The following is a 24,620-nucleotide window of genomic DNA, read 5'->3' as shown; positions in this document are numbered from 1 at the left end:
ATTTTCAACCACTCAAATTTGTTTCTAAATTACAAATGCAGTTTGGATCTGACACCAAACAAAACATCACAGTATGTCATCATCACGAGCACAGAAGTATAATGGTCAACCAAAATGAGCAAGGGTGCATAAGAGGAAAATATTTCCTCTGAAATTCATTCAATTTAAAGGTTTTTTTCTACAGAAATTAACTAAAAAAAAGTGCAACATAAATACAACTACTGCAGGGCTCATCAAGTTTCAAGAATGTAACTGTAGCTGGGATTAGACGTAATAAAAGTGTCAATAAACTACACTTATGCTGCACGCACATCATTGAAAACCCATCTCCTTCAAAATAAAAGCGCAGCACAGATCTGTGACCCACTGAAATCAGCTCCATGACCCCCTTTTGGGTCCCAATCCACCAGTTGAGAACCACCGCTCTAAAGCCATCGAATGTATTTTAAGAGCTGAAAACTGAAACTAAGTTTTAAAGTTTAGAAATATAAACTGTACAAAATCTGAATTTTTTTTTACTTTATTTAAATGAATTACCTGTTTTCACAGCGGCCCACAGGAGGAGTTTTACAGTAGTTGTTGACAAATTCATTATTTATAAGTTTACAACTACTGTACAATGTTGTGTAATTTATATAAATGTTTATATACTGCTTATGAATGCTTCATAGAGGGGGGCTACAAGGTAAGCGACTACATTTTCAACCAAGATCCTAAATATACTTAGGATTACCCTACATGTCACCAGCATATAATAACTGCACTAAATCCACACAAAGTTTAATATTCTTCCTAAAATGTGTGCGAGTGTTCGAAGCAAAAGCTGAAAGGAGCTGTACGAAGGATCTAATGGGGCAGTTGCCAATTGGCAAGTGTGGAAATAACTCCCCTCCCCTTCCCAGCATGTAGGAGGACCTAAGAGGGTTGTGAAACTCACAGACAACAGAACCAGTCTTTGGTTTGTCCATTCTGGGCTACTGTAGCAACATGAAGGTTCAATTATGAGGATTCTGAGGAAGAGGAGACACTCCCTCTTGTGCCCTCATTCCATGGTATTAGAAACACTGTTCTTCTTCAGGTGATCATACACTAATGAAAGCACACACACACACACACACACACACACACACACACACACACACACACACACACACACACACACACACACACACACACACACACACACACACACACACACACACACACACACACACACACACACACAGAAAATCCATCCTGCAATAACAATGTGAAAATAAAAAGGAGGCAGACGAAACTTCCTTTCCATTGTGTTCCTTTATTACCATATTTGCGGAGATAACTTAATCAGGAAGCAAAAAATATACCAGACAATAAAGTACTAAAAATCTGAGATACAAATAACCCCCCAACACAAACCACCCAGAGCCCCCCCGACCCTCCTCCTCCTCCTCTTCCTCCCACGGTCGTCCTCTGTGGGTTTATGTGGCGTATCGCTTTGTCCACTGTTTGGCCGTTCGGTCATGTTCCGCTCTGTTAGTCGTGTACTGGGTGGCGATGCTTCCGACCAGGGGATCGGCTGAGTGGAAAAATAGTTTTCACGTTAAGACAGCTGACTCATAATGTTTAAATGAAAACAGCAGTCGGATGTCAGAAGAAAAAAAGTGGGTAAAATAAAAAAACTCCACGTCTGCTTTCACTCTCACAACATGTTTTACAAAGCAAAAAGGGATGTCCAGATGACGTGTGGTTTACTGTCAAGGTGGGCAGCAGTGACTAAATTTACCAGCATTTACAATCATGAGTTGCAGATGCCTGTTGTGTTGTGAAACCACAAACTTGCTGTTGAATGAGGCCAAAAGGTGGCTCAGACAGTCAGTTCTGAAAATGCACTTCAACCTACACTAGATGTTTTCCTTCTGTTCTTGTCTCTCCTTATGGCATATACATAAAAAGTGAAAAGTAGAGTGAGCCAGGTAAAAAAAAAAAAATCTTTAAAAACATGGCTGCTCCTTTCCGTATGCCTAAATTCCCTTTCCCAAAAAGTCAACAATTTAACAATCACCTCATAAATGTTAGCTGCTTCCTGTGGCAGATTTATAACTCGTGGATAACTTGTGGAGTCCACTTAAGACGGTTAAAAACTTATCGGCCTGCTGTTTCAAAACATCTCTGCAGGTGCTCTATCACACTCGCCATGCTCTCAGTCTTACCTGGGTTACAGTCTGTCAGCAGGGAGCAGATGGACAGCAGCACCTTGGAGATGGTGAGGGCGGGGCTCCAGTTGTCCTTCAGGATGTCCAGACAGATCACCCCCTGACTGTTGATGTTGCAGTGATAGATCCTCGTACGAAAAGTGACCTGCAGAAACACAAAGAATACAGTTTATACATTTACATGTTCAGAAACAGAATGTTGCCATTAGCCGAATACCAGAAAATAGGACTTAATAAACTCGCTCTACTAACTATCTAATGCATTAAGAACTTGGAAAAGCCACTTTTAATTGTTGTGCTCCAAACATAGGATTATTTCCAACACACTTTTAAAGGTGAACAATCTCAATTCTCTTGGACAAATCAAGACGATGACCAAACCACTTCCTCCTCAATGGTCTTTGCGGATTAAATAAAGGTTTGAATGAATGAATAACAGTGACTAAAAAAAAATAACATACAGGAAGTGTGCGAGGGGGGACCAGAGGAAGAAGATGTGACTCTAATGTAAATATTGTTCTTACTTCAGCACTTAAGATTGCAATATGATACAAGGTTAGAGGAATGATCACTTTTGCATCACAGTTTTTACTGAAAACCTATTAAAATCAAGATGATGTGGCTTTTGTGTGTGTGTGTGTGTGTGTGTGTGTGTGTACTAAACAAAAATGCTTTCTTAATAGTAGAAAAATAGGATTTGCAGTCCAGGGCATCTCTGCAACACAACATGAAATACTTTTTTGTTACATATTTATCTTTCTAAAAACATTTCAGCTCCTGCTAATTGGATATTCACTGGGTCACATCACGATTTTGATCATATTTATTGTGCAGCACTAATTTAAATATTAATTTTCCAGTACCATAAAGATAAGAAAAACATGTGCAAGTCAATTATAGCTGCCACACATGACATCAGTTCTAAGAATGTTGTTTTTATTTGTTATATTAAGACTGATAAGATAAGACTATATATAGACTGGACTTCACAAACACTACAGTGTTTAACAGCAGTCACTGCTTCACTAAACACCACCTGCACACTGATCTGCAGGGCCCTCTGGTGGTTGAAAAGAGGTACTTCAATAGGGAAACATCTTTAACGAGATACTCTATTCACTGTGCTGTGATATTTGCATTCATAGGAATGTTACAAACCTTTCCTTCGAGGTATGAGTACATCGACAAGTGTGGAAAACAAGTGATTATTTACAGTAAATGTCCTGATCAAACACTCTGTCGTATCTCAGCTGGAGTGTGTTTGTTTTGTGTGCGTTCATGTAGGTCTGCAGCACATGTAGCATCAAAAGGTGCAGCAGCCTTTAGTGAAGACAACATTTCACATGCAGCTTTGATTCTCAAACAGCAGTGGTTTGTGTCTCTGATTCACCTTTGACTCTCGAACATCACAAGACTATTTCCTGCTGATGTTCGCACAGTTAACCAAACTTTCCGTTCTCACACGCACACACACACGCACGCACACACAGGACCACACAGGTGCTCTGTCAAAACTATGTGTGTTTTAGAGCTAAGATCTTTGTGAGTTTGCGATTGCTCATAAACATTGAATGGTTGTTTATCAATCAATATTTGAGCCTATTATTACCATTGCCATGATATAATTTGTTCATCCCACTGGAAATGAGCTTTACTAAAAACAGTGTTTTAACCCACACGTTCGGGTGGAGCAATGTGACGGTATGTACTGTGCCAGATTTGGCAGAACCGTTTCCACTGTTTGTAGCTACGTAACCGGGGCTGGAATCTCACGCGATCTTGTGTATTCCCGCATTGTAGTGTGAAGTTGTAAATACAGAGCAGGTGGAGGGATCCTACCTGTAACCTCAAGAAGACTTTTTGTTCTCGAGGACCCGAAAGCTTTTAGTGTTTTGAGTCTTTGTGTGTAAAAGTTTGAAATAAAGGCAGCAAATAATAAAATGTAATTACGTAAGGTGGGATATTATGTAAATCCCTTTGTTTAATTCTTTGTTTCATTAACTCATTTATGGAATTTTGAAGTATAACCTGATATAACATTTTATAAACCACGACAGAAGATGTTCACCATTTATTGTTATGACTAATCAGGGCTCTGCTTGAAGCGTTGCCTTACTAAAAAGACTAAAAAGTAAGCTTCGTTTCTGCTCCAACACGTCACACAAAATCTATCTATATTTACATTTATGAACAAGAACATGTTGAAAACATGGACAACAACAATGTATCATTATTCCTCTGTGCATTGGAGCTCTTTTGTTTTTCCAAATGATTAAAAACACGTCACTGAGCCACACCGTTTGGCTGGGTGACGTGGTTCTTTAATGACTATAAACACCAGCACTGCAGGTCATTTTGAGTCAATCTTAGATTCACCATCATCCATCATGTGCTCTGAATACTCACCGGATTTAAAGTCATATCTGTAGCCTAAAATAGCCCCCAAACAAAAGCACTGATTAACTCCACTTTGAGCACTCATACTCTCACCCACTGGTTTCCAATTAAAATGTACAAAAGGTTAAGTTCCAAAGACGGGGTGGAAAAGCCAGATAGTCTTAAGGATACAGAGACAAGGTAACACAACTAGCAGTCGTACCTTTAAGTAGTGCTGTCTGTGCTAAAATAGTAAAACTATCTGTGACAGCACAGAAAAAACACCCCAAGGTCAGAGCTCAGTTTTTATATACAGCTTAATGAGTCACAAATTCAGGCTGATTGTGCAGCTTACTGATATCCTGCTCAAGGATTTCTGTGTAATACGGTTCATTTATTCTCAACAGAAATCTCTGATAAACATGCGAAGCTTCCAAGTGTGCAGGAAGAGTTTAGATTTTTATCGCATCGTTCACCACAAAGGAAATCATCACAGCAGACTTAGACTTAGACTTAGACTTAGTAGTTAACTTCTTTTATTCAATAGTAATATTATTTATTTCTCAAAGGGTCATATGTGCAATAAAAATCTGTCAATGTGCAATAATCTCTCACCACAGTGCAATAACCTAATACCACAGTGCAATAACCTAATTTAGTTTAATTGAACTATTACCCACTGTTTACTTGTACATTTTCTAAGAGTGTATATTTTATATATTTTGTTATCTAATTTTGTACTTTTTTTATATATATATATATATATATATATATCGATAGATATATATATTTTGATCTTTATTTTTTACCCTCTGTGTGCCGATTCTTTCCTATTGTATTGTACTGTATAAGCTGCTGGAGACTGAATTTCCCAGAGGGAGTCATCCCAAAGGGATCAATAAAGTTGAGTCTAAGTCTAAGTCTAAGTCTAACAACACCTCGGGCATTGTTTTCTGCATTATATGTACTTCAAAAAAAGGTTTTCACATAGAACTTAAACACTGAAACCACAGGGCCTAAATTAGTCATTGATATCGGTTTGGCTCTCAGTCGATATCAATGACTGCATATAAAGATGGATGACGCGTCCCCATCTACTCTAAAAAACGTCTTCTACAGCTTCTCGTGTTGGTCTGAAGCAGACGTTTCAATGACTGTAGTGATTGTTTTAGTCACCTTTCCTCTCGTCGATCCTCCTCTAATCTGCTAATCCAGAACAGATCGGCTGCAGGAGCCGGATTTGTCAAAAGAGCTGTCAATCATTTTTTTGTAGCTTTAAATAACTAAACACTTGGACGTAAATCAAACTAACTATAATGACAGAAACCATGTTGACGTGTATTTTGATTTTATAGTCTCCTCCATGTCCCAACATGGAGGAGGCGGGCTTTATGACCTATACCACAGCCAGTCAGCAGGGGGCGATAGAGAGGGTTTGGCCTCACTTTAAGGGAGAGGTAAAAACTGGCACAGATTTGGGTTACGAAGGTTACTATCCGAACTTAAACATACGTATTGCTAAAATCAGTACCTTGGGGGGTTTGAAGGGGTAGTCAGGTGTGAAGGCGATGTCCAGGAAGAAGACTCCTCCCTCGTACACGGAGCCCGGGGGTCCCAGGATGGTCGACCTCCACTCATAGATGTTGTCTCCTTTTGGGCCAGCACTGCAGGAAGAAGCATTTCTTTCACTTACATCAGCTCAGAGAAAACAGAAACATGGAGGAGAGCAACATCCATACAGGAGTGATGTTTTCAGCTGCTGAATCCATCACTATAAAAATGGATTTACCTGGATTTACTACTTTACGTCACAGCATCTAATCAGTAATACTGAAGAAGAAAAACAGCACCAGGGAAAAACAGACTCTCGGCCATTCAAAGTATCGTCTTCGAACAAGCAGGGAAAAACATGAACTACGGCATCAATGAATAAGTCAGAGGGAAAAAAGACACCCACACAGTGAGAAAGAGTATTAATATATCAGTGTGGATGATTTGCTTCTGCTGCTTCAAACAGAGCACACAGGATCCACATCAGTGGAGTAACCGGTGCAGTGTGTTCTACAGTAAGAAAGTCACATTCATTCATCTACCGTGTTTAACACCTGATGTATCACAGCACAAATAAAGAAACTGTGGGCGGTGTTTCAACCAAAATGCCGCCTTCCATCCAAGATCTGTGCAACATGTGTCATTAAAGGGAAATTCCACCAAAATCTGAAACATGTCAGTTATTTCTGAAGCTCTGGGGATCAAGGGAAAAGCATCATGGGAAATCTTTTGACTGCACTGCGTTTGATGGATGAAAGCAAATGTAACGCATCATATTTCCTGTGTCCTGATTAATAGAATTTGTATATGAAACAATAATAAAATACTTACAGATTAATAGCCGGAATAAATTTAATATTTCCCTTTAAATGTGGAGAGAATAACGTTTCCCTTCCCTTGTGCATCATTCAGAAGATGCCTCACTTCAAAGCAAACCCCCAGCGATGTGCCCATGCGTCATGATCTGTAATCTGTATTGATTTTCCCTCAAAGCAGACCAGCCTTTATCCCTCTTACATGCAGAACATGTGGTCTTGAACCCCTTGGGGTCATGAATACGAGACATAATAGTATTGATCGGAAACACTTTGGAGGGTTTGGGGGGGCAGATGTTGCGCTCTGTTGTGCTTTTTTGATCGGCGTTAACACGAACGTTTGGCAGAGTTTCAGTTCCAGCTACGACACGGTGGAGAAAATCGATCCAGAGAGAGCCGTGTGGGCTAATTAACGGGGTGTTAAAAAGATATGACAGATGAAAACTTCCAGGACATGAAAGGTTTTGACTTCACAGAGGTTGATTTTAATAATCTGAACACATTCCTTCAAAACACACGCACTCCCTCTCAGCCTCAAAATACTCTTATCTGCATTTATGACGGGCCATTAAAGGACGCAAGAATCTGAAAGAGGATCAGTTAAAGTTGATATCAAATTGGATTCATCTAAATTGAGCTACATCACGTACAGTTACAAAAACTGGCACAAACAGACCTCCTCCTTTCACAGTAAAGTGCTTAGTTTAAATGCAGCTGGGTAACAGCCATGAGAAATGTATTCAAGACTTTTACAGTCAAACAGCTTCAAGTTCCAGACTGGCTGCAGATATTAACAGCACACATATTAAACATTAAGACGCTGCGCATTAGATTGCATATTGGTAGCATGTTATTAGCCCTTTGGCACGTATTTCTGCCTCACCCTGCATGACCACATTCTACATCGACTAGGCCATTATCTAAGAGGATAGTGTTACTACCACCTCGTAAGGCACATGCGGAGCATATGAAGATCTTAATCTATGTAGAACAACTTCCTGACTCACTATCAATATGCAGTGGTATGAGGGTATTGAGGAAAAACTTAAAAGGCCTAGTAGCTGCAGAACGAAGAATATAAGCAGAATTAAGTGCTTTATAATGACTAACAAAGAGCCAATATGTTACCTAAATGTATGCCTATAAAGCCCTTTTCCCTCTGGTCCAAAACCCCACTAACACCCGGCCTTTTCACTTAATGGGAAAGGTTACAATCGGCATTCAGACCCGGGTCAAATGACTCTGCAGTAGAATCGCCTCGGCTCCAATCGGCATTGATGTGAACACAAATCCCCTGTCGACACTCTAATCTCCGCCCCCTTTCCTGTGCCATGCTATGCTTTGTCGGTAACTTCTGCGACTCCTCGTCATCTCAGCTACAAATTCTGCCTCCGTCCAGCGCTCGAACATCGTTCCAAATTTGTCGGCGCCGAGTTTGATAAAGAGACTGAATGAGTAATAGATACAATTAACACCTAACCACCCTAACATCTGATTTTGTGACGTCAGATGGTGACGCAGCAGAAAAGCGGCCGACAGGAGTATACTTCACTGGCAATGGGAAAAGAGACAATCGGCATCTGTAAGCGTGTCTTCGATGGGAAAGGGGTATCAGCAACAAGCAGGTTACTGGTAAATATGTGTAGCTTAACATAAAGTGTAACTAAATTAAAGAGAAGTATTCGTTTCATAAAGCGTGTAAAGATGTTACAATTGAATTAATCAGCAAAATTACAGACTATTTTTTTACTGCAGCATCTCCAATGTGAACATTTGGTGCTTATATCGGTTGTTAATTACTGTAAACTGAATAAATCTGGGTTTTAAACAGAAGAAAAGGGGATTTCTATACGTCACGTTGGGCTTAAAAAATAATTATTATTTTAAATTTCACTATCACATTGTTTTGATCCTAACTGAAACTTTGTCTGGTTAATGTTTATATATTCACATATTTAAGTTCCAGCATCATACATGTGAAGGTTTGAGGCTTGTCTTTGTTATTTACGACAGTAAATGAAGAGTCTGTGTGTTTTGGTTGGACCTAACAAGTCATTTTAAGACTGCACTCGGGGGTCTAGGAAAGTATTTTTCAATCTTTTTTGTCTTTATTGACTAAACTATAATAATTGTAAAAATATCTGGCACATTATTGGATAATGAAAATAGTTGTTATTTTTACTCCTATTTGGGGGGAAGAGAGTGGGCGATGACATGGACCAAATGATCAGCAGACCGGGAGTCGAACCTGCAATCAGTGCGACCTGAGCTAAACCAGCATCCCCATGGCTAATATTATACACTGTATATTATATATAATAATAATATTTAACACCAAATACATCGAAAGAGAAATGAATCATTTGCATCACACATATGCAGGACCAACAGTGTCAAGGGAAGAATTACTGTTGATTTAAAACAAGCTGTAAAATATTCAAGTTATAGCTACTCAAAGAAATGACTCATGACTTCAGTTTCATTAATAGCACTATAACTTCTCCAGTAACAAGTTAAGCCTGAGTGCACTTTAACATGCTGAACATTTTTGTATTAATAAAATACATTATCATATAACACAAAGAACTCAATTAAACATGGCTTTTAATCCATCATGTTCCGGGCAGGTTGTATTTTAAGCTGTCACACTTCACTGTTGTAATTAGGCAGCCCATTATAAGTTTAGTACACGCCTGTAGCTGAAACCTGCTGCTGCTTTTGTCCTTCATTGTGAGACATTTCCAGCTGCAGTCATCCACCTTTAATCCACTATTTAAGCTGTTAATTTAACCAAGAACACGATCATTACGCTGAAGTCATGATACAGTCAGAGACACAAATCTTCCTCTTATTGTCACTCAAGACTTCATTGAAAATTCTCAGGATTTAAGAAGGAAATTTACTGAGCTTTCAAGAGAGCTTACTGATCATTTAGATGACTTTCCCTGTTTCTATTGTTTCTGTTTTCTTTCTTGCAAGAACAGAACAAACATTTTGTCGGTTAGGGTCAAGTTATCAATAAATATGAGCTACAACTTTTCTCTTTTCTCTCAGATGGCTGCAATTTTTGTCTGACCGCCGGGGTCAGCACTACACACGGGTCTGTATGTGACTGAGTGAGTGACGGTACTTTCACAGCCGTAGAGACAGAGAGTTGCGACATTGCAAAGGCGGATCATGGATCATTTGTGCGGGGAGTAGGTGGGGGCTGCTCCTCCGCGGCTCGTCCGCTGTCCCCACCTACATCCACAGCATGCACCTGCTTTCACACACGTCGTCATCGGCTTAATAAGGACAGTCCTTGTAACACATTGCCCACAAAAGTGCACATTGACCAGATGCGGTCAGCCACATACGAGGTTTTAATTTCACCTGGTCTTGTTGAAGTTTATAAGCAATCTTCCAACAGGTAACTGGTCATGCTTTTTACACTACGCTGATAGCTACGCCTTCAGGGGTTCAGTGTCTTGCCTGAGGACACTTCGACATGCAGACATCCACTAAGCAGTGATACATATTGTGTGATTCATGTTATCAATATATATGACTTTTATTAGAGTATTTATTAGAGTAATCAAAAAAATTGGATGACAGCCAACAGTTACAGCTGTCTAATAAAAAACAGTTCTCTCTTAGATTGCTGCAATTTTCCAAACATTAACGATAGAAATTGAACCACTACTACAGCTGATTTAAAACTTTTGTTCTATGTGTGAAAGTTAAACGTCATGCCATGTGCTTCCCTACAGCACACTACCAGCCTGCTCTCTACAAATAGACTGACTGACAGACTGTAGCCTGCGAGGTGGCAGGAAGGGGGAAATAATCGCGAGTTTTCCCTCCAAAAATCAGCCAGAGAAGCTGTTGTTTTATACATGAGAGAAAGTCTGAAGCAAGCGCTGACAACAGAACTCAGAGTTAAAACAGCATGTTTTCTGTGGCGGTGAATAAATACTTTTTCTTGCAGTAAGCAGCAAACATCCAGACTGTGTTGATTTTTAGGTCGCTCTGTGGCCTGAGGTAGCTTGTTTGATCTACTGAGTCAGAATGCTGTTTTTCTTTTCTCCTTTCACTGGGAGGTCAAAGGTCAGGCTCTGCTGCAGCACAGCCGCCTGCAGCAAAGAGGGCTTCCGTGGATCGCCTCAGGGCACCACAGGAGGGAGGACGCCTGCTGCGATGGGAGCATGAACCCCGAACCATCCAGCTTTTAAAGATAACCTTTCAAATCCTAAAACTAGAGTAAAGCTGCAGAGGGGTTGTAATTAATCTGCTCTCATTATTATTATTATTATTAGTCCATGCCATGCTTTCCTGAGAACTTCTAAATATAGATTATCCAGTCTAAACAAAGACATATCATGTTTTAAAAGGTTTTATTTCTTAATATTCTGGCAACTGGAATGATGAGTTTAAAGGTCCATGACAATGAATCAATTCTGAACGGACTACATTTGGAATGTTATTAATACCCGAGTAGTAGCAAAGCACACTGACTTATTAAGACAATTTATTGAGGTTTCTTAGTTCCTGTCAAATCAAAACTGTATTGTAATTATATGCATCTTTAAGAGCTGCAAAATTAAAATATGCACAGGCCCAAATACAATTTTGGAGCCAAAACATCCGCACTTATGATTAAGACATGAAGAAGAGTTAAAACATCCTGTTTGACACAGCTGCAATCGACGTCAGCTGATTTTAGCACATCAGAGAAATATTGGTAATGAAGTATATGTGACAGATAAGAGACGAGAAATTTCTGTGCTTGGTATGAAAAAAATGTAATAAATGTAATTGGGGCTATCAGGAAACAATTCATATTATGGATATGTTAATTTTTCTTTTGTAAAATAGGCCTACTAGGTACATAGCTAGTTTTCAGTTCCTCAAACCAATCAAAGGTGTGTTTCACTTATTGTTTCTTCAAAGGAGAAATTCTCCCCTGCAAAAAGCCGCTGTCAGTCAAAGCTGGTGTTCTCTGTAATCGATAGACGCAATAATATTTGAAATTGGCGCCATAGCTGTGGAGAAAGTTGTACAAACATCTTGTGGTTTCGCCCATTCTACATTCCTACAACACCCAGCGTGCATTGCACCCCTCCCTCTGAAAGGAATGGCCAAGCTAGAGACGGTGGAGTAAAATACTACTGTTTCGCCGCAGGCAACGGCTCAGAGCGGCACAGAATACAAAATACGCCGTCAATATACAGGTGCATCGTCTAAAAAATCTTCAGGTCTGCAGTCTAAGTTTCAAACCTGACGATTTTGAAAAAGACATGACATCGGAGGCGGGCGTCCTAGATTCACAAAGTGTAATTTAGCGAGCTCCCTGGCCTCCGCCAGATGACACGTTTTACGTAGTCTGGTGGAGGTTTTCCAGGGCCCATTGGAGAAGCGGATAGCGTCCTCTAAAGGCACAGAGCCAAATTACATTCTTTTCCGAACATAATGGCGTTAGCGCCCCATAATAGCATGATAGGAAGGAGGCTGAAAATCGGCGAACCGGCCCTTTAACTGGATGTTTGACCTTGACGGTGCATAGAAGGCTGCTTTCACATTAATCTGCTGATAGAGGAAACTTTCTCTGTGCGAAACTTGTGATATGTGAGAACACGAAGCCTCCAGAGAACATGCACTCAGAACAGAGTTCAAGTGGAATAAACACATCCTTTTGTCCGGCAGTTAAACGAATGAAAAATCTTTGCCTGGATGTTTCAATGAGGGAGAAGGAAAAGATAAAACGGTGAACTAATTTAAATCATGAGATAAGAATATTTATATATATTTTAAAACATGTCTGAAAGGGATCTTTAATAGCTAAATTAAGAGGTTATTATAAAAAATGCTTGTTTGTGCTATTAGTAATGACATTAGCCTCAAAGCTGAATCAGTCAGGCTCTAGTGCCCATTTAGTTCAACAGTTCTAATGCATTAAAAGGAAATACAGCAGCCTTTATACACTTGCCAGCACATTAGTACGAGTGATACATTACATGGTACAATGGCTCAGACTTAAATTATTTTAGCGTGCCGAGGTTTCCACCCACAGTTGAGAAATAATGTGGAATTACAGCCTCATGTTGCCTTCCACACGGTCAGTAAGTATAGAGGGATTCAGAGAAGCACTTAGTGTCTGTGTTCGAGTATTGACTGTATTTGGTTTGAGACTTTTAGCAAAGGATGAAACTGACCTGCAGTTTGGCGGAGGGTCCAGTGTGATATCAGCCAGCTCTTTCTGAATCCTGCACAATGAAGGACTCAATATCAGTAACACGCACAACATCAAACAAAAACAAGATCCATGAAAGTATTCACATAGATGAGCTTTAACCATGAGAAAATAATGTATGTACACCTTCACATTTAGTCATTAATTTATGTATTCGTTTAAGGAAGATATCAGAAGTTTGACACTGCTTAGGCTTTTATTTGGATATAATGTGTAGTACACCGGGTGACGTGTATATCTGGGCAGATAAGATAGGATGGGCGGGCACCAGAAATGTTTTTTTTACCAGGACGAGCCAGGAGACTGTAAGACAAAATACCGTAAAATCTGGAATATAGGTCGTACCGGAATATAACACGCAGTCTGTCTTTGGGGGTATCCCAAAAGGTTTTCTATAGCTATTTAATAATAAAAACGCCAACTTATTTCAACACTATTTCAATTTATTTTCATTTGAATCACATTCAATACACACAAACACAAATGACAGCCTACCATCTGTTTTTACCATGTTTGCAATCCTGCTAGCTACTGGTGCGGCAGTTGAGTTCAGCCTGCGGTTGCGCTGACTGTTGTGAGGATGGCGGCTGCACTGGCGATCATGACTAAGCTTTAGCTAGATTATAGCGCCGTCGTCTGGGTAAGATACCGTAACAATAAAATACCTCTCTCTGCATTTTAGACTGGTATATTGGTCGCAAGAGTATGTAGGACGCAGCACACTTTTTAGATGAAAAAAGGAAAGTATTAAAAGTGGCTCTGATACACAGATTTTTACAGTAGCTGAATAAATACAAAATAAACCATATTTTAGCCCTGGACCATGACAATTTGTTTGCTCCTGAGTACGATCCACTTTGAGTTTTATTTTCTGTTGTTTGACAAAGCAACATCGCCACTATAGTCGTTATTTATTCCTCCTTTTATACAAAGGAAGCAAAGAAATCTGAATTACAAAGCATAACTGAACTGCGTTAAAATCACTGTCTCTGAATAACAGCTTTGACATTAACTTCTTCTACAATGAAAAAGATTGATTTCTGAAGGACAACTCCCTCAAAGGCTTTTAAATCTGCTATACAACTACCTACTTAATGGGAAGCATTTGTCTATCGAGGACTGTGACACAGTGTCTTCCACATCTACTTGAAAACATATCAGAGGTTTTCTCTGCTCCTGTTGCCGTCTTACATCCTCCCAGAGTCGTGTACAGTGGCTTCCTCTTTGAATCAGTAGCTTGGTATGGTTGTTCCTTTTGTCTTTATTCAAACACAAGTACGCAACGGATAAAAGTCATATTGTAATCACACTTCAAAATAGCAAACGGTGAATATGAAACAATGAATCAGTGCCTCCCTGTTAATTACTTTATCGGTTTGCGAGTCATGCAATTCCGGTTAGTGCAACGACTGACTATATAAATGACAAGTCAAAAAAGGTGAGATGTTTTATTAGTTAACAGAGGAGAAAAGGGAAGCTTTGAGTGGATCTTTTGCCTGAACCTTTTAGCCTGTTGAAGCTACTGTCTGAGGAGAAATTAGCATGTGTTCCTCTTCTATGGTGGATTTCTTCCTAAATTAACGTGAAGCAATGATGTAAGGGGGAAGTAGTGGAAAACTCAGGCTGTTCTTCTGAAACATAACACTGATGCGTTAGAATTTTTGTCTGTTTTCCTACTTGATTGCAGCCTGTTTTAGTCAATAGGTTTACCGGTCTACATTTAAAGTAACCAGAATCCAGATTAAAGGCAAATATAGGAAGAAATAACTTCCTGGTAATGAGATGTATCCTGGAGTACTTCTAAACTGATTAATGACAACACAATCTGGGGTTCTATTTTTACCTTTTGGCGCTGGTAGAAAGCAGCTTGGAGGTCTTGCTCATGCTGGCTTTGCTCTCCCGTTTCTTTTTGCAAAGCGTGTCCCTCTGTCTGGTTTGGCTGGAGGAAGGCGGCGATGAGGAAGAGCTGGTGCTGGCACGCGAATCCTCATCCGACATACCGGTTTGGATTTGAGAAGAGCCGGGACCTGAGGCAGAAAGCAAAAAAAAACAAGTCACACCACAGCTGCAAGAGGTGGAGCTGTTTCAGAATGATTTCTAACAGAAGCAGATGCTAACTTGTCTTCCAAGTGGCCACCATAGCTGAAAGGTTTCATAATTCACAAGCCACTTTCACTATTTATAAACAGTCATTTGCATGTTTTCATAAGCAGCTGCTCTTTACCCACCACAGCAGCTAGTACACATTCTGACAATCGTCCTTGTATTGGGTATTTAAACTGCTTTTATTCTTGGGATACTGATAAAAATGAATGGACAATGGTGAGTCAAACTTATCAGATAAAATTATAATGTAGTGTATAATCATTTTGACTTAGCTCATAATATCAACATTATATCTCATATTTATGACATTTATCTCATTATTATGACTTTTATCTCATATTTTCAACAATTTGACCCAAATTTTGATTCTTTATCTCATTCTTTTGACTTTCTCTCTTCCAATTCTGACTTTATATCACAAGATTTAGACATATTACTTGCATCATTTTGAATTTTATGTCTTAATATTGATATTTAACCACAACTTTGTCATAATTAGGACTTTTTGTGTCAGAATTAGAACTTATATGGGGATACTTTTATCAAGGCAATATTTTCCCCTTTTTTTCTTTTATATTGGCAATTCTGAGTTAACATTAGGTGTACAATTTAAGTCACAAAAGTATATTACCTAGGTAAATTTAACATCAGTGTAACTGCTGGTCGTCCCTACAGTGTGCACAAGTGTGGGAGGAAGGTGCATACTATGCTTTCAGCTCCTGCGCTGTTATTTGCGCACCTTTAACGTTACTTATGGTTTCCTTGACAGTTCACGCAATGCAGTTAGCCAACGAGCTAGCTAAGTGCGCTGTTCATACACGCACGTATTGGAGTTAACCATTTAACAACTGTTAACTCAAGCTTAAACTGCTACATAGTATTTGAAATCTAATAAATGTAGATGTTTGGCCAGCTTATCGTGCTGGTGACCCCCGCCCCCCAATACAGAAAGCTCGTGCTACCTGCAAACGGCTGCCCCCCCTTCACCACCACACCTCCTCAACTCCAACTGGCAACGAACACTCAGGCCCAACGACTCATGGGATGAGACTATTTCCTGCAGCAGCGTGCTGTAAAGCTGCTTGCTAAGCATCCTTTACAAGTGAACCCACAACCCGGTAACCGCATTATAAACTATAAACGTCGGTAGTCCTGTTTGTTACACGTAATGCGAATGCAATATGTATTAAAAACAAAGCGTACATAATGTATTAGAAGTCTTAATGTGACAACGACTCGATTAAAAGACAGCAGCCAGGAACCACTCTGTTCCAGCACATAGCCGGAGCCCATTTTCCGTACGACCAACTAACCACGACCGTGTTGTTTGTTTGTCTTTTCTGCTTATGTACCGACAAACCGACCTTCGACTTCACCTGGAAATACACACAGGCAGCAGACCTGCTCGTATACTTACAACAGACGGTAAACTATCGCCATTATATCATGTATTTTGCTCGCTAATCAAACTTACCCAGTCTATTGTGTCTGGACCTCCGCCACAGTCTTGGCTGGCTGGTGCCTGTCGCCCTCTGCGGAACGGAAGTAGCCTACCGCGGCTGCAGTGGGCTGTGCGGCACCGGTCCTACTCTGGAAAGAGAACAACCTACATCATCTGACTTTTACACACATTAACTCACCTTTGTGCGTTTAATTTGATTTATTTAACCTTACTTTTTTTGATCACAAGTCTTAGTCAGATGATAATTTGACGACGCATATTGTTGCAACAGGAGGTCGAACTTGGGAACTTTGAGTGATGAGACATTTATTTTAGGATTTCATCTGACGACTAACCTGATTAAACTATTAATAACAACCAAAGTATTACGATTATACATTAATTAATATTACAAACAGATGCTTTACTTATCTTTATTGATGGGATAACGTTAAAAAAAAGTGATATATATGACAAAAAGCAAGAAAATTGACAGAAAAAATGACCAAAACAGTCACTGATATCTATGGATGAAGTACAGATTTTAATAAATAAATAAAAGAAAATAAATTAATAATCTTTTCATATGATTGACGTTTCTGATAAACACTTCATATATGTAGTTAAGACTTTAGTTGTTTATTGTAGTACAAAAAATACTGATAATTTGTTGTCATCCATGTTGTCCATCCCATATTTGTTGACATAATAAAGTAAGGTGCACTGTTGGTGAAAATGTTTAGATGGGAGGCAGTGATACATGTTTGTGTGAGGCTCCACATTTGACAGACAACCATAGGAACATCCATCATTTATGAGCTGAGGATTAAAATCTTCCCATAAACGCATTTCCAGTTAATTTCCAAGATATGAAAAAACACTATTCGGAAAGTGTGATGTGCTGTGTACTATACTGAGGCGGTTGTTATTCTAATGGTACTTCAGCAATGACTCAACTGCGGCATCACTGGCCACAGAAACTGAAAAACCACTTAAATGAATCACATCTGCGTGTACACATCCAAGAATTACTCTCGACTATTATTATCATAGGTCCAGTAAGTTGAAAACAGCAGTTTTAAGAGGATATTTCCGCAGTTTAAAGGGCATTATTCGGATGTTAAGTATTAAAGGGCACCCATCATGGGTAACTAACATTACTAATAAATTACATATTAAGAGATTTGTAAGGTGGAAAGAGTGCCTTACAGCAGGTAAATGAGCTGTGAAGTACACAATGTACCTTCACCTGCTGGCGGATGCCTGAGTGTTTAAAAGGTTAATAGGGTAATCTTGTCACATTGTGAACACTGCTGTGTCAATATTTTAACAGTAACACGTGCTCACCTTTAACCCCTTTAAAGTTTGCATTGTACATTTCCGATTCAGTTCCTAAACAAGTGAAACATTCAAACCCAAGAAGCACAATGCATTGTGGGAGAGCATTAATAGATCCATACTTAAAAGTTCAATGTTATTTCAGAACACACTAATGCAGACATAAAGGCATCAAGCATTTCAGGCTTCTTGCAGGATATAATCAACATCTTGTTGTCAAAGCATACCAACGACCAATCAGAACTTGTATTAAAATGTAAAGTAGTTAAAGTGTTATAATATTTGTAACAGGATCCTAACCGCAGCACCAATTCTGTAAAAATAAACGATAGAGCAGAAAGGACTGAGTCGAGAGCTGACGCTGTTCTTTGCTTAAAAGCTTTTGCTGTATGACTAATTTATGATGCCAAAATTGCATACTGCTAAAACATGCTGTGTGCAAAGATTTGAGTATGAACAAGTACAACAACCAAGGCTTTATTCAGCAGGTCCGTTCCCTCTGTTTTGATTAAACTTTACCCAAGATCACCTCCTTTTTCAAAAGACTCATTCAAGCACGTGTGAAATTCCTCGATTATATCCTCAATTCTGTTTGAAGCTTATAAGTAGATATAACTACACTACCAGTCAAAAGTTTGGACACATTTTCTCATACAAGTGAATGGGAAAGTGTGTCCAAACTTTTGACTGGTAGTGTACATTGATGTTGAGTGATTAACCTGTGTGAAACCGAACCATAAAGTCAGGTATATGTGCTGTATAACGTGGGCGTGTTGCAGGGGATATTATAACAACTTGGTGTCAGTCTGAGACTTTCAAGTCTTGACATCAGTGACTTATGTAAAAGAACTTTAACCATACAGTAAATATTCTGTATAATCACAGGTATAAAGTATATTTTTCTGGGAATATCCTTTTTTTAAATACCAAATCCCCCCAAAGGGACATTTGTACCTCCTTTTAACACTGAACACTGAACGTCTTTGGTTGTTAACATATTTCCCATTAAATGCACTTGAACACACATTAAAAAGCTTTTCATTACATTGACAAGAGTACCTCAGCTCGGCCCCCTGATTTGAAGTCTTTATCGGGTAAACATGCCCTCTGAATTGTGAGCGAGCTCAACTAACAAAAGACGTCTTAAAACTGGATCGTTGCCAAAACACAATCACTTCTTCAATCCAAACAATTTGACAGAGATCCATTCAGGAGCTTCTGATGTATCCTGCACACCTCACACCTCCTTTAAGAGGTAATAAAAGCTACAAGTTGCAGCAGGAGTCCTAAGGAGCCCCACTGAACTACAACAGATATATGATACGATCTTTATTGTGTTTGAGCTGAAATGTGCGACTGTAAAGCTTTATTATCGTGTGTGTGTGAGGCATAAAAGCCGGCGTTAGCTGAGAGTTGGAGTTAATGGAGGATCACTGAATAGGTGTGAATATTTGTGGATGTTTGCGAGGCTGCGCTCAAACACAAATCCCAGACAGAGCCGAGCGTATTTTTTTCTCACAAGCCGACCACAGTGTGTTTTATTGGGTGCTTCAGTAATACAAGTGCACAACAAACCACTCTGCAATTGCAGAGGTGGCGGGTAGCCAGTAAATATACAAGTCCTGCCTCTTTCACAGGCAGACCTATACTTTGTGGTCTGCCTCAAAAGCCTTTGAAAAAATACATACAGTACAAACAAAATCAGAGGAAGTTAAAAAGCATGAAGGATCCATTGACGCAAACCTTCCTGTTCCATGCAGATAACATATCGATGACAAATACAAAGTAAAAAACAAAGTAAAAGCATATATTCTGCATGTTTGTTCCAGGTGCCACTAAGAAATGAGAATACATACTGTATAGCCGGAGGACACTTCGCATGATAATTATAATATTCTGTGTTTTTTCTCCAATACAATACTTCCAACATTCAGATATTGGAAAATAAAAATCCCAATCTACTCTTTGTATAAAAAAGAAGCTTTCAAGTCAACAAGGAACAAAGGACATTTTTTTTCTGGTTTAATTTTTTTTTTTTTTTTTTAACACAGAAAAGGTAGATAAAATGTCGGGGAGGAGGAGGAACAGGAGGAGGAGGATGGTGATAGGAGGGCAGGTTTACCGTTGCACTTAGTGAGTGTGCTTTGACAGACTAAGGGTGAGAGCGAGAGGTAGAGAGAGGTACAGTGAGGAGGGCGGGAGGTAAAGAGGGGAGGGCTCTCGGCGGGGAGTCTATGTGGCGTATCTCTTCGTCCATTGTTTGGCTATTCTGTCATGCTCTGTTCTGTTGGTCAGGTACTGTGTGGCGATGCTTCCCACCAGAGGGTCGGCTGAAAGACACAAACACAGAGAGACAGGATATGTGAATTATAGGGACCACAAACTGAACAGCTGAGACAAACACAGACATGTGAAAATATTGCAACTGTCGAGCTCAGATTATGTAAACATCTGTGCAAGGGCGGATGTGGTGCATCAAAAAAAGTAAGGATTTTTCATTTGGATTCTAAGAGAAGCATTTTTAACATCTTATTTATTTGTCAACAAAGGTAGATTACACTAGTCTACACCCTGAAATTATTAAAGTGCAGCTCTGATGCTTGGAAAATTAAATTCAAGGTTCATTTGTAATCTTTTTTAATCTATATAAGAAACCGTTTACTATTAATGTGATCTGGATCTGAACCAGGGCTGCCACTGACAATATTTTTCTTTAGCGATTTATCTGCCTATTTTTTCCATCCATCCATCCATTGTCTATACCGCTTATCCGGTTCAGGGTCACGTAGGGGCTGGAGCCTATCCTAGCTGTCATTGGGCGAGGGGCGGGGTTACACCCTGGACTGATCACCAGTCAATCACAGGGCTGACACATAGAGACGGACAAACTTTGATGCTCATATTCACACCTACGGGCAATTTCAGAGTCACCAATGAACCTAACAAGCACGTCTTTGGACTGTGGGAGGAAGCCGGAGTACCCGGAGGAAACCCACGCATCCACGGGGAGAACATGCAAACTACCCCTAGGTCTGAACCGGGATTAGAACTGGGAACCTTCTGGCTGTGAGGTGCTGTGACAGAGCTAACCACTGCACCAATTGTCTAAAATTAAAATGTCAGAAACTGTGAAACTGTGAACCTTCCCAGAGCCCAAAGTGACACATTTGGAAAGCTGAGACCAGCAAATGTTTGACATTTTTGCTTGAAAAATGACGATGAATCCTTGCAGCTCTGATCCTGATACATTTATCTATATAACCTGGATCAGGACACATTTAAACAGATGATGTGGATCTGGATGCATCTTCTGGATAATGACCTCTACTTCACAGGCCTTTACATTTTCACCTGGTCTTCGTAAGTGTAGAATTGCTCGATGTGAGGCAGCACAAAACGGCCATCTTGCATCGTCAAAGGTGGAGTCATGCTTTTTACTTTCACGTTCCAGCACGCACTTACTCCCCTTTCAACCTCTTACCAGACTGTGCTTTAAAAGGTGGAGCTGAAATCCTATGTACTGTTGTATTATGTAGTATCTTACATGATAATGTAAGTTATTCATAAAACACTTGTTGTGGACGTCCTCTTTACGCAGATCACTTGCTCCCCTGTGCGTACAAATCTGGTTCTATTATTTACAGCATCTGGCCTCCGACGGTGCCAAAGATCTGTCAGCGTGAGACGGCCTTGGGAAACAATGGAGGATTGAATTGGTCATGGCTTACTTAATACACCGTTAATAGTCTGGAAACATTCATTGTGACTGCGTGTTAACTTGATATTTGGCCTTGAATAACAAGAAACAAAGAAGGAAAAGAACAACTCTAAGCTACGACCTTCTGAGGTGGATAAAGACAGCTGTTACGCCACTCCAGCACCTACGTACCTCACACAAGAGTCTCATAATGAACAACACAACAAACTTTAAAAGGCAGTGCATTGAGGTGTAGATCTTACCTGGGTTACAGTCTGTGAGCAGGGAGCAGATGGACAGCAGCACCTTGGAGATGGTGAGGGCGGGGCTCCAGTTGTCCTTCAGGATGTCCAGACAGATCACCCCCTGACTGTTGATGTTGCAGTGATAGATCCTCGTACGAAAAGTGACCTGCAGAAACACAAAGAATACAGTTTTTACAATGAGAAGAAAAAAGACTTTATAACAGCGACTCTAGTGCTGAAATAAATGTCAACAACACACAGGAACTGTGCGAGGAGAGTCCAGAAGAAGAAAATGTGACTTTAATGTAAGTATGTACGATGAACAATGTACAGCTCCGGAAAAAAATAAGAGAGCACTCCAAATGTTTCTAAAATAAGCTGCTCTCTCTACACGTCATGGACAACCCAGTCCAGATCTGTACCCCACTGAGAACCTCCTGAATGTGATCAATAGGAAGAAGCCATCGAACAAAGCCAGACTGCTTGTCTTTTTGCGCAAAGAGTGGCCTAACGTCACCCAACAACAATGTGAAGGTCTTCCAAGACGCATGGAAGCTGTAATTAAAAAACAGGTTATTCCACCAAATACTGATTTGTGAACTCTTCCTGAGTTAAAACATTCTGTTGTTTAAAAATGAATATGAACTTGTGTTCTTTGCATTATTCCAGTTTTGAAAAACATATTTTTTGGTTATCTTAGGGTCCGATCAGACAGGACGCGTTTTAGCAGCTGGGGGCTTTTTTGTCATTGTTTTCGCTCTTTCACTCGCTTTTTTCCGCTCTGTGCGCCTCGCGTTTTTGAGGAAACGCTCCGAGCGCCTCGAGTTGAAAAAACTTCAACTCAAAGCAGAAAAGCGCCCGACGTCATGGGCGTTTTTTCTCATTGTCCAATTGGATGAAAGGAGAGGCGAGCCTTCTGTCAGTTTACAATGTAATGGATAGGTTAATGACAGCTAATGATTCGGTGGTTGCCTTAACAACAGTAGGGGAAAAAAAGCCGCCACCAGCTGCTAAAACGCGCTCTGTCTGATCGTGTTTACTTCCACAAAAAAGGCAGTGCGGTGCGCCTCGCGTTTTACAGCCTGCAAAGCGTGTTCTGTCTGATCAGGCCCTAAAACAGTCGCCATTTTCCTTTAATATAAGACCTTAATGAGAATATTTTAGGGACTAGGGAGAAATGTTGTATAGAATAAAACAAATGTCACACAAACACAAACCTAACTAGAATAGGAATAAAGAACCAGAGAAAAACATATTTTTTGCAGTGGTCTCTTGCAGCTGTATAAATATTACACGCCAATAAACACTTAAATCAAAGGAAGCAGCTGTTTATTAAGGTGCCTTAAAATCTATTAGGAATTATTAGGAACATTTTGGCATGCTGGGAATTCTTCCCACGTGCTTTCTTGCTGATTGTCTGACCAGATGATCTTTCATAGTCTGTTTAATATGAAGCTAAAGTTATAAGGCGATTAGCTTAAAGAATGAAAACAGGTGGAAGCATCTAGAAACACCTACATTTGGTTTCTGCTCTAGAGAATACCGTGACCATGTAGCACACAGAAGGAGTAAAGTAGAGATCATTTCCACTTTATCAAGGACACCTCAGTTATTATTTATCCATTGTATTGCTAATATAATGTCTTATTTACAGATTTATGTATTTCAGTCAAGTCAAAACCACTGCTCTTCAAGTGCATAACAACATCCCTGTTACACTTCTATGAACACAGAAACACAGACCTGCTGAGAAAGGACTTTAAGAGGCCAATTAGTGATCTGTTAAACCTCAAATACGAGCACATTAGCAGCAAATGGGAGTAAAATATATAGATGGCATTACATGTGTCCTGGAGATGAGTTTTAAAGAGACACTGTTTAAAGCGCAGTCTGCCAGGTTGAGGAGCTTGTAATAACTGGGAGTGATAATAGGTGAGACATGGAGGACAGTTAAAAGCAGCTGTGGGCCTTTCACCTCCTTTTTCTCTTTTATTCACATTAACGCTGATGTATCAGCATCAGCAGCACTATAATGGGCTCTCCTTACGGCTCCACTGAGGACCGTTTAACAGCATTTGTCGCCGCTGCTGGATGTGAATGCAGCTGGAAAATACACAGTGTATCTAAAAGCACAGACTTTATTGTAGACGGGGAAACATATTTTTAAACTCCTCTCACCCAGAGAGAAAGAACACCACATTAACGTGATTCACGCTGGCCAACAGAGGGCAGCATGGTGCAGAATCAGAGCAGCACCACAGACAATAACAGTTTTGTTGACACTTTGAATACTGGACTCCAGCACACAAGTGCAAATTAATTACCCTATGGCAGGCCATTTCCAGATTTGCATCATGGCAAGGGCAGTGTTTTGAAAGTGGAAAATGAAGTGGGAATTGAACCGTAAATGCTCCTTTGAGAGAGTTATTGTCGTCCGATCATCCTGCTGCTCTCAAATGTGAAAGCCGTTCTCCTCTCCAGGGATGCAAACAGGTACGGGGTAAAGAAGGTGAGAACTTTGCATGGGTAGAGAAAACCTCCCACAACACGAGGGGTCGGGGGGCATTCTCCTCTGCTCGTTTGTACCTGGGTGTAAGACTGGACAGTGATCTTAAACTTGACGCGCA

General features: G+C 40.0%; 2 protein-coding genes across 2 annotated transcripts in view; both read right to left on the bottom strand.

Annotated features, from left to right (window-relative positions):
• Positions 1-1,281: 1,281 nt before the first annotated feature.
• LOC138583639 (ubiquitin-conjugating enzyme E2 E1) lies at positions 1,282-16,820 on the bottom strand. Its single transcript, XM_069655568.1, has 6 exons — positions 16,747-16,820; positions 15,010-15,193; positions 13,129-13,179; positions 6,103-6,235; positions 2,193-2,340; positions 1,282-1,558 (listed from the first exon to the last, which is right to left on the bottom strand). Exons 2-6 carry the CDS (start codon positions 15,162-15,164, stop codon positions 1,461-1,463), a joined length of 585 nt encoding a protein of 194 aa, XP_069511669.1. The 5' UTR covers positions 15,165-15,193; positions 16,747-16,820; the 3' UTR covers positions 1,282-1,460.
• Positions 16,821-19,564: 2,744 nt separating this feature from the next.
• LOC138583908 (ubiquitin-conjugating enzyme E2 E2) overlaps positions 19,565-24,620 on the bottom strand; it is a 36,804-nt gene continuing 31,748 nt past the window's right edge. The window contains exons 5-6 of the mRNA XM_069655972.1: positions 22,012-22,159; positions 19,565-20,381 (exon numbers count right to left, since the gene is read on the bottom strand). Coding sequence (XP_069512073.1) covers positions 20,284-20,381; positions 22,012-22,159 — 246 coding nt within the window. The 3' untranslated portion in view covers positions 19,565-20,283. The remainder of the gene's footprint in view (positions 20,382-22,011; positions 22,160-24,620) is intronic.

Source organism: Semicossyphus pulcher, unplaced genomic scaffold (genome assembly GCF_022749685.1).
Source record: "Semicossyphus pulcher isolate SPU_LCO1_2020_fin unplaced genomic scaffold, fSemPul1.0.p SCAF_9, whole genome shotgun sequence".
Lineage (NCBI taxonomy): Eukaryota > Metazoa > Chordata > Actinopteri > Labriformes > Labridae > Semicossyphus > Semicossyphus pulcher.
This window is presented reverse-complemented; position numbering and strand designations above follow the sequence as displayed.

Bases quoted from the DNA above. Each gene is read 5' to 3' on its own strand.
- LOC138583639 (XM_069655568.1), bottom strand. From the start codon at position 15,164: ATGTCGGATGAGGATTCGCGTGCCAGCACCAGCTCTTCCTCATCGCCG. The intron at 6,236-13,128 runs GTCAGTTTCATC...TTCTTCCTGCAG, and splicing joins GACCCTCCGCCAAACTGCAG to TGCTGGCCCAAAAGGAGACA. The intron at 2,341-6,102 runs GTACTGATTTTA...GTGTTTCTGCAG, and splicing joins ACCCCTTCAAACCCCCCAAG to GTCACTTTTCGTACGAGGAT.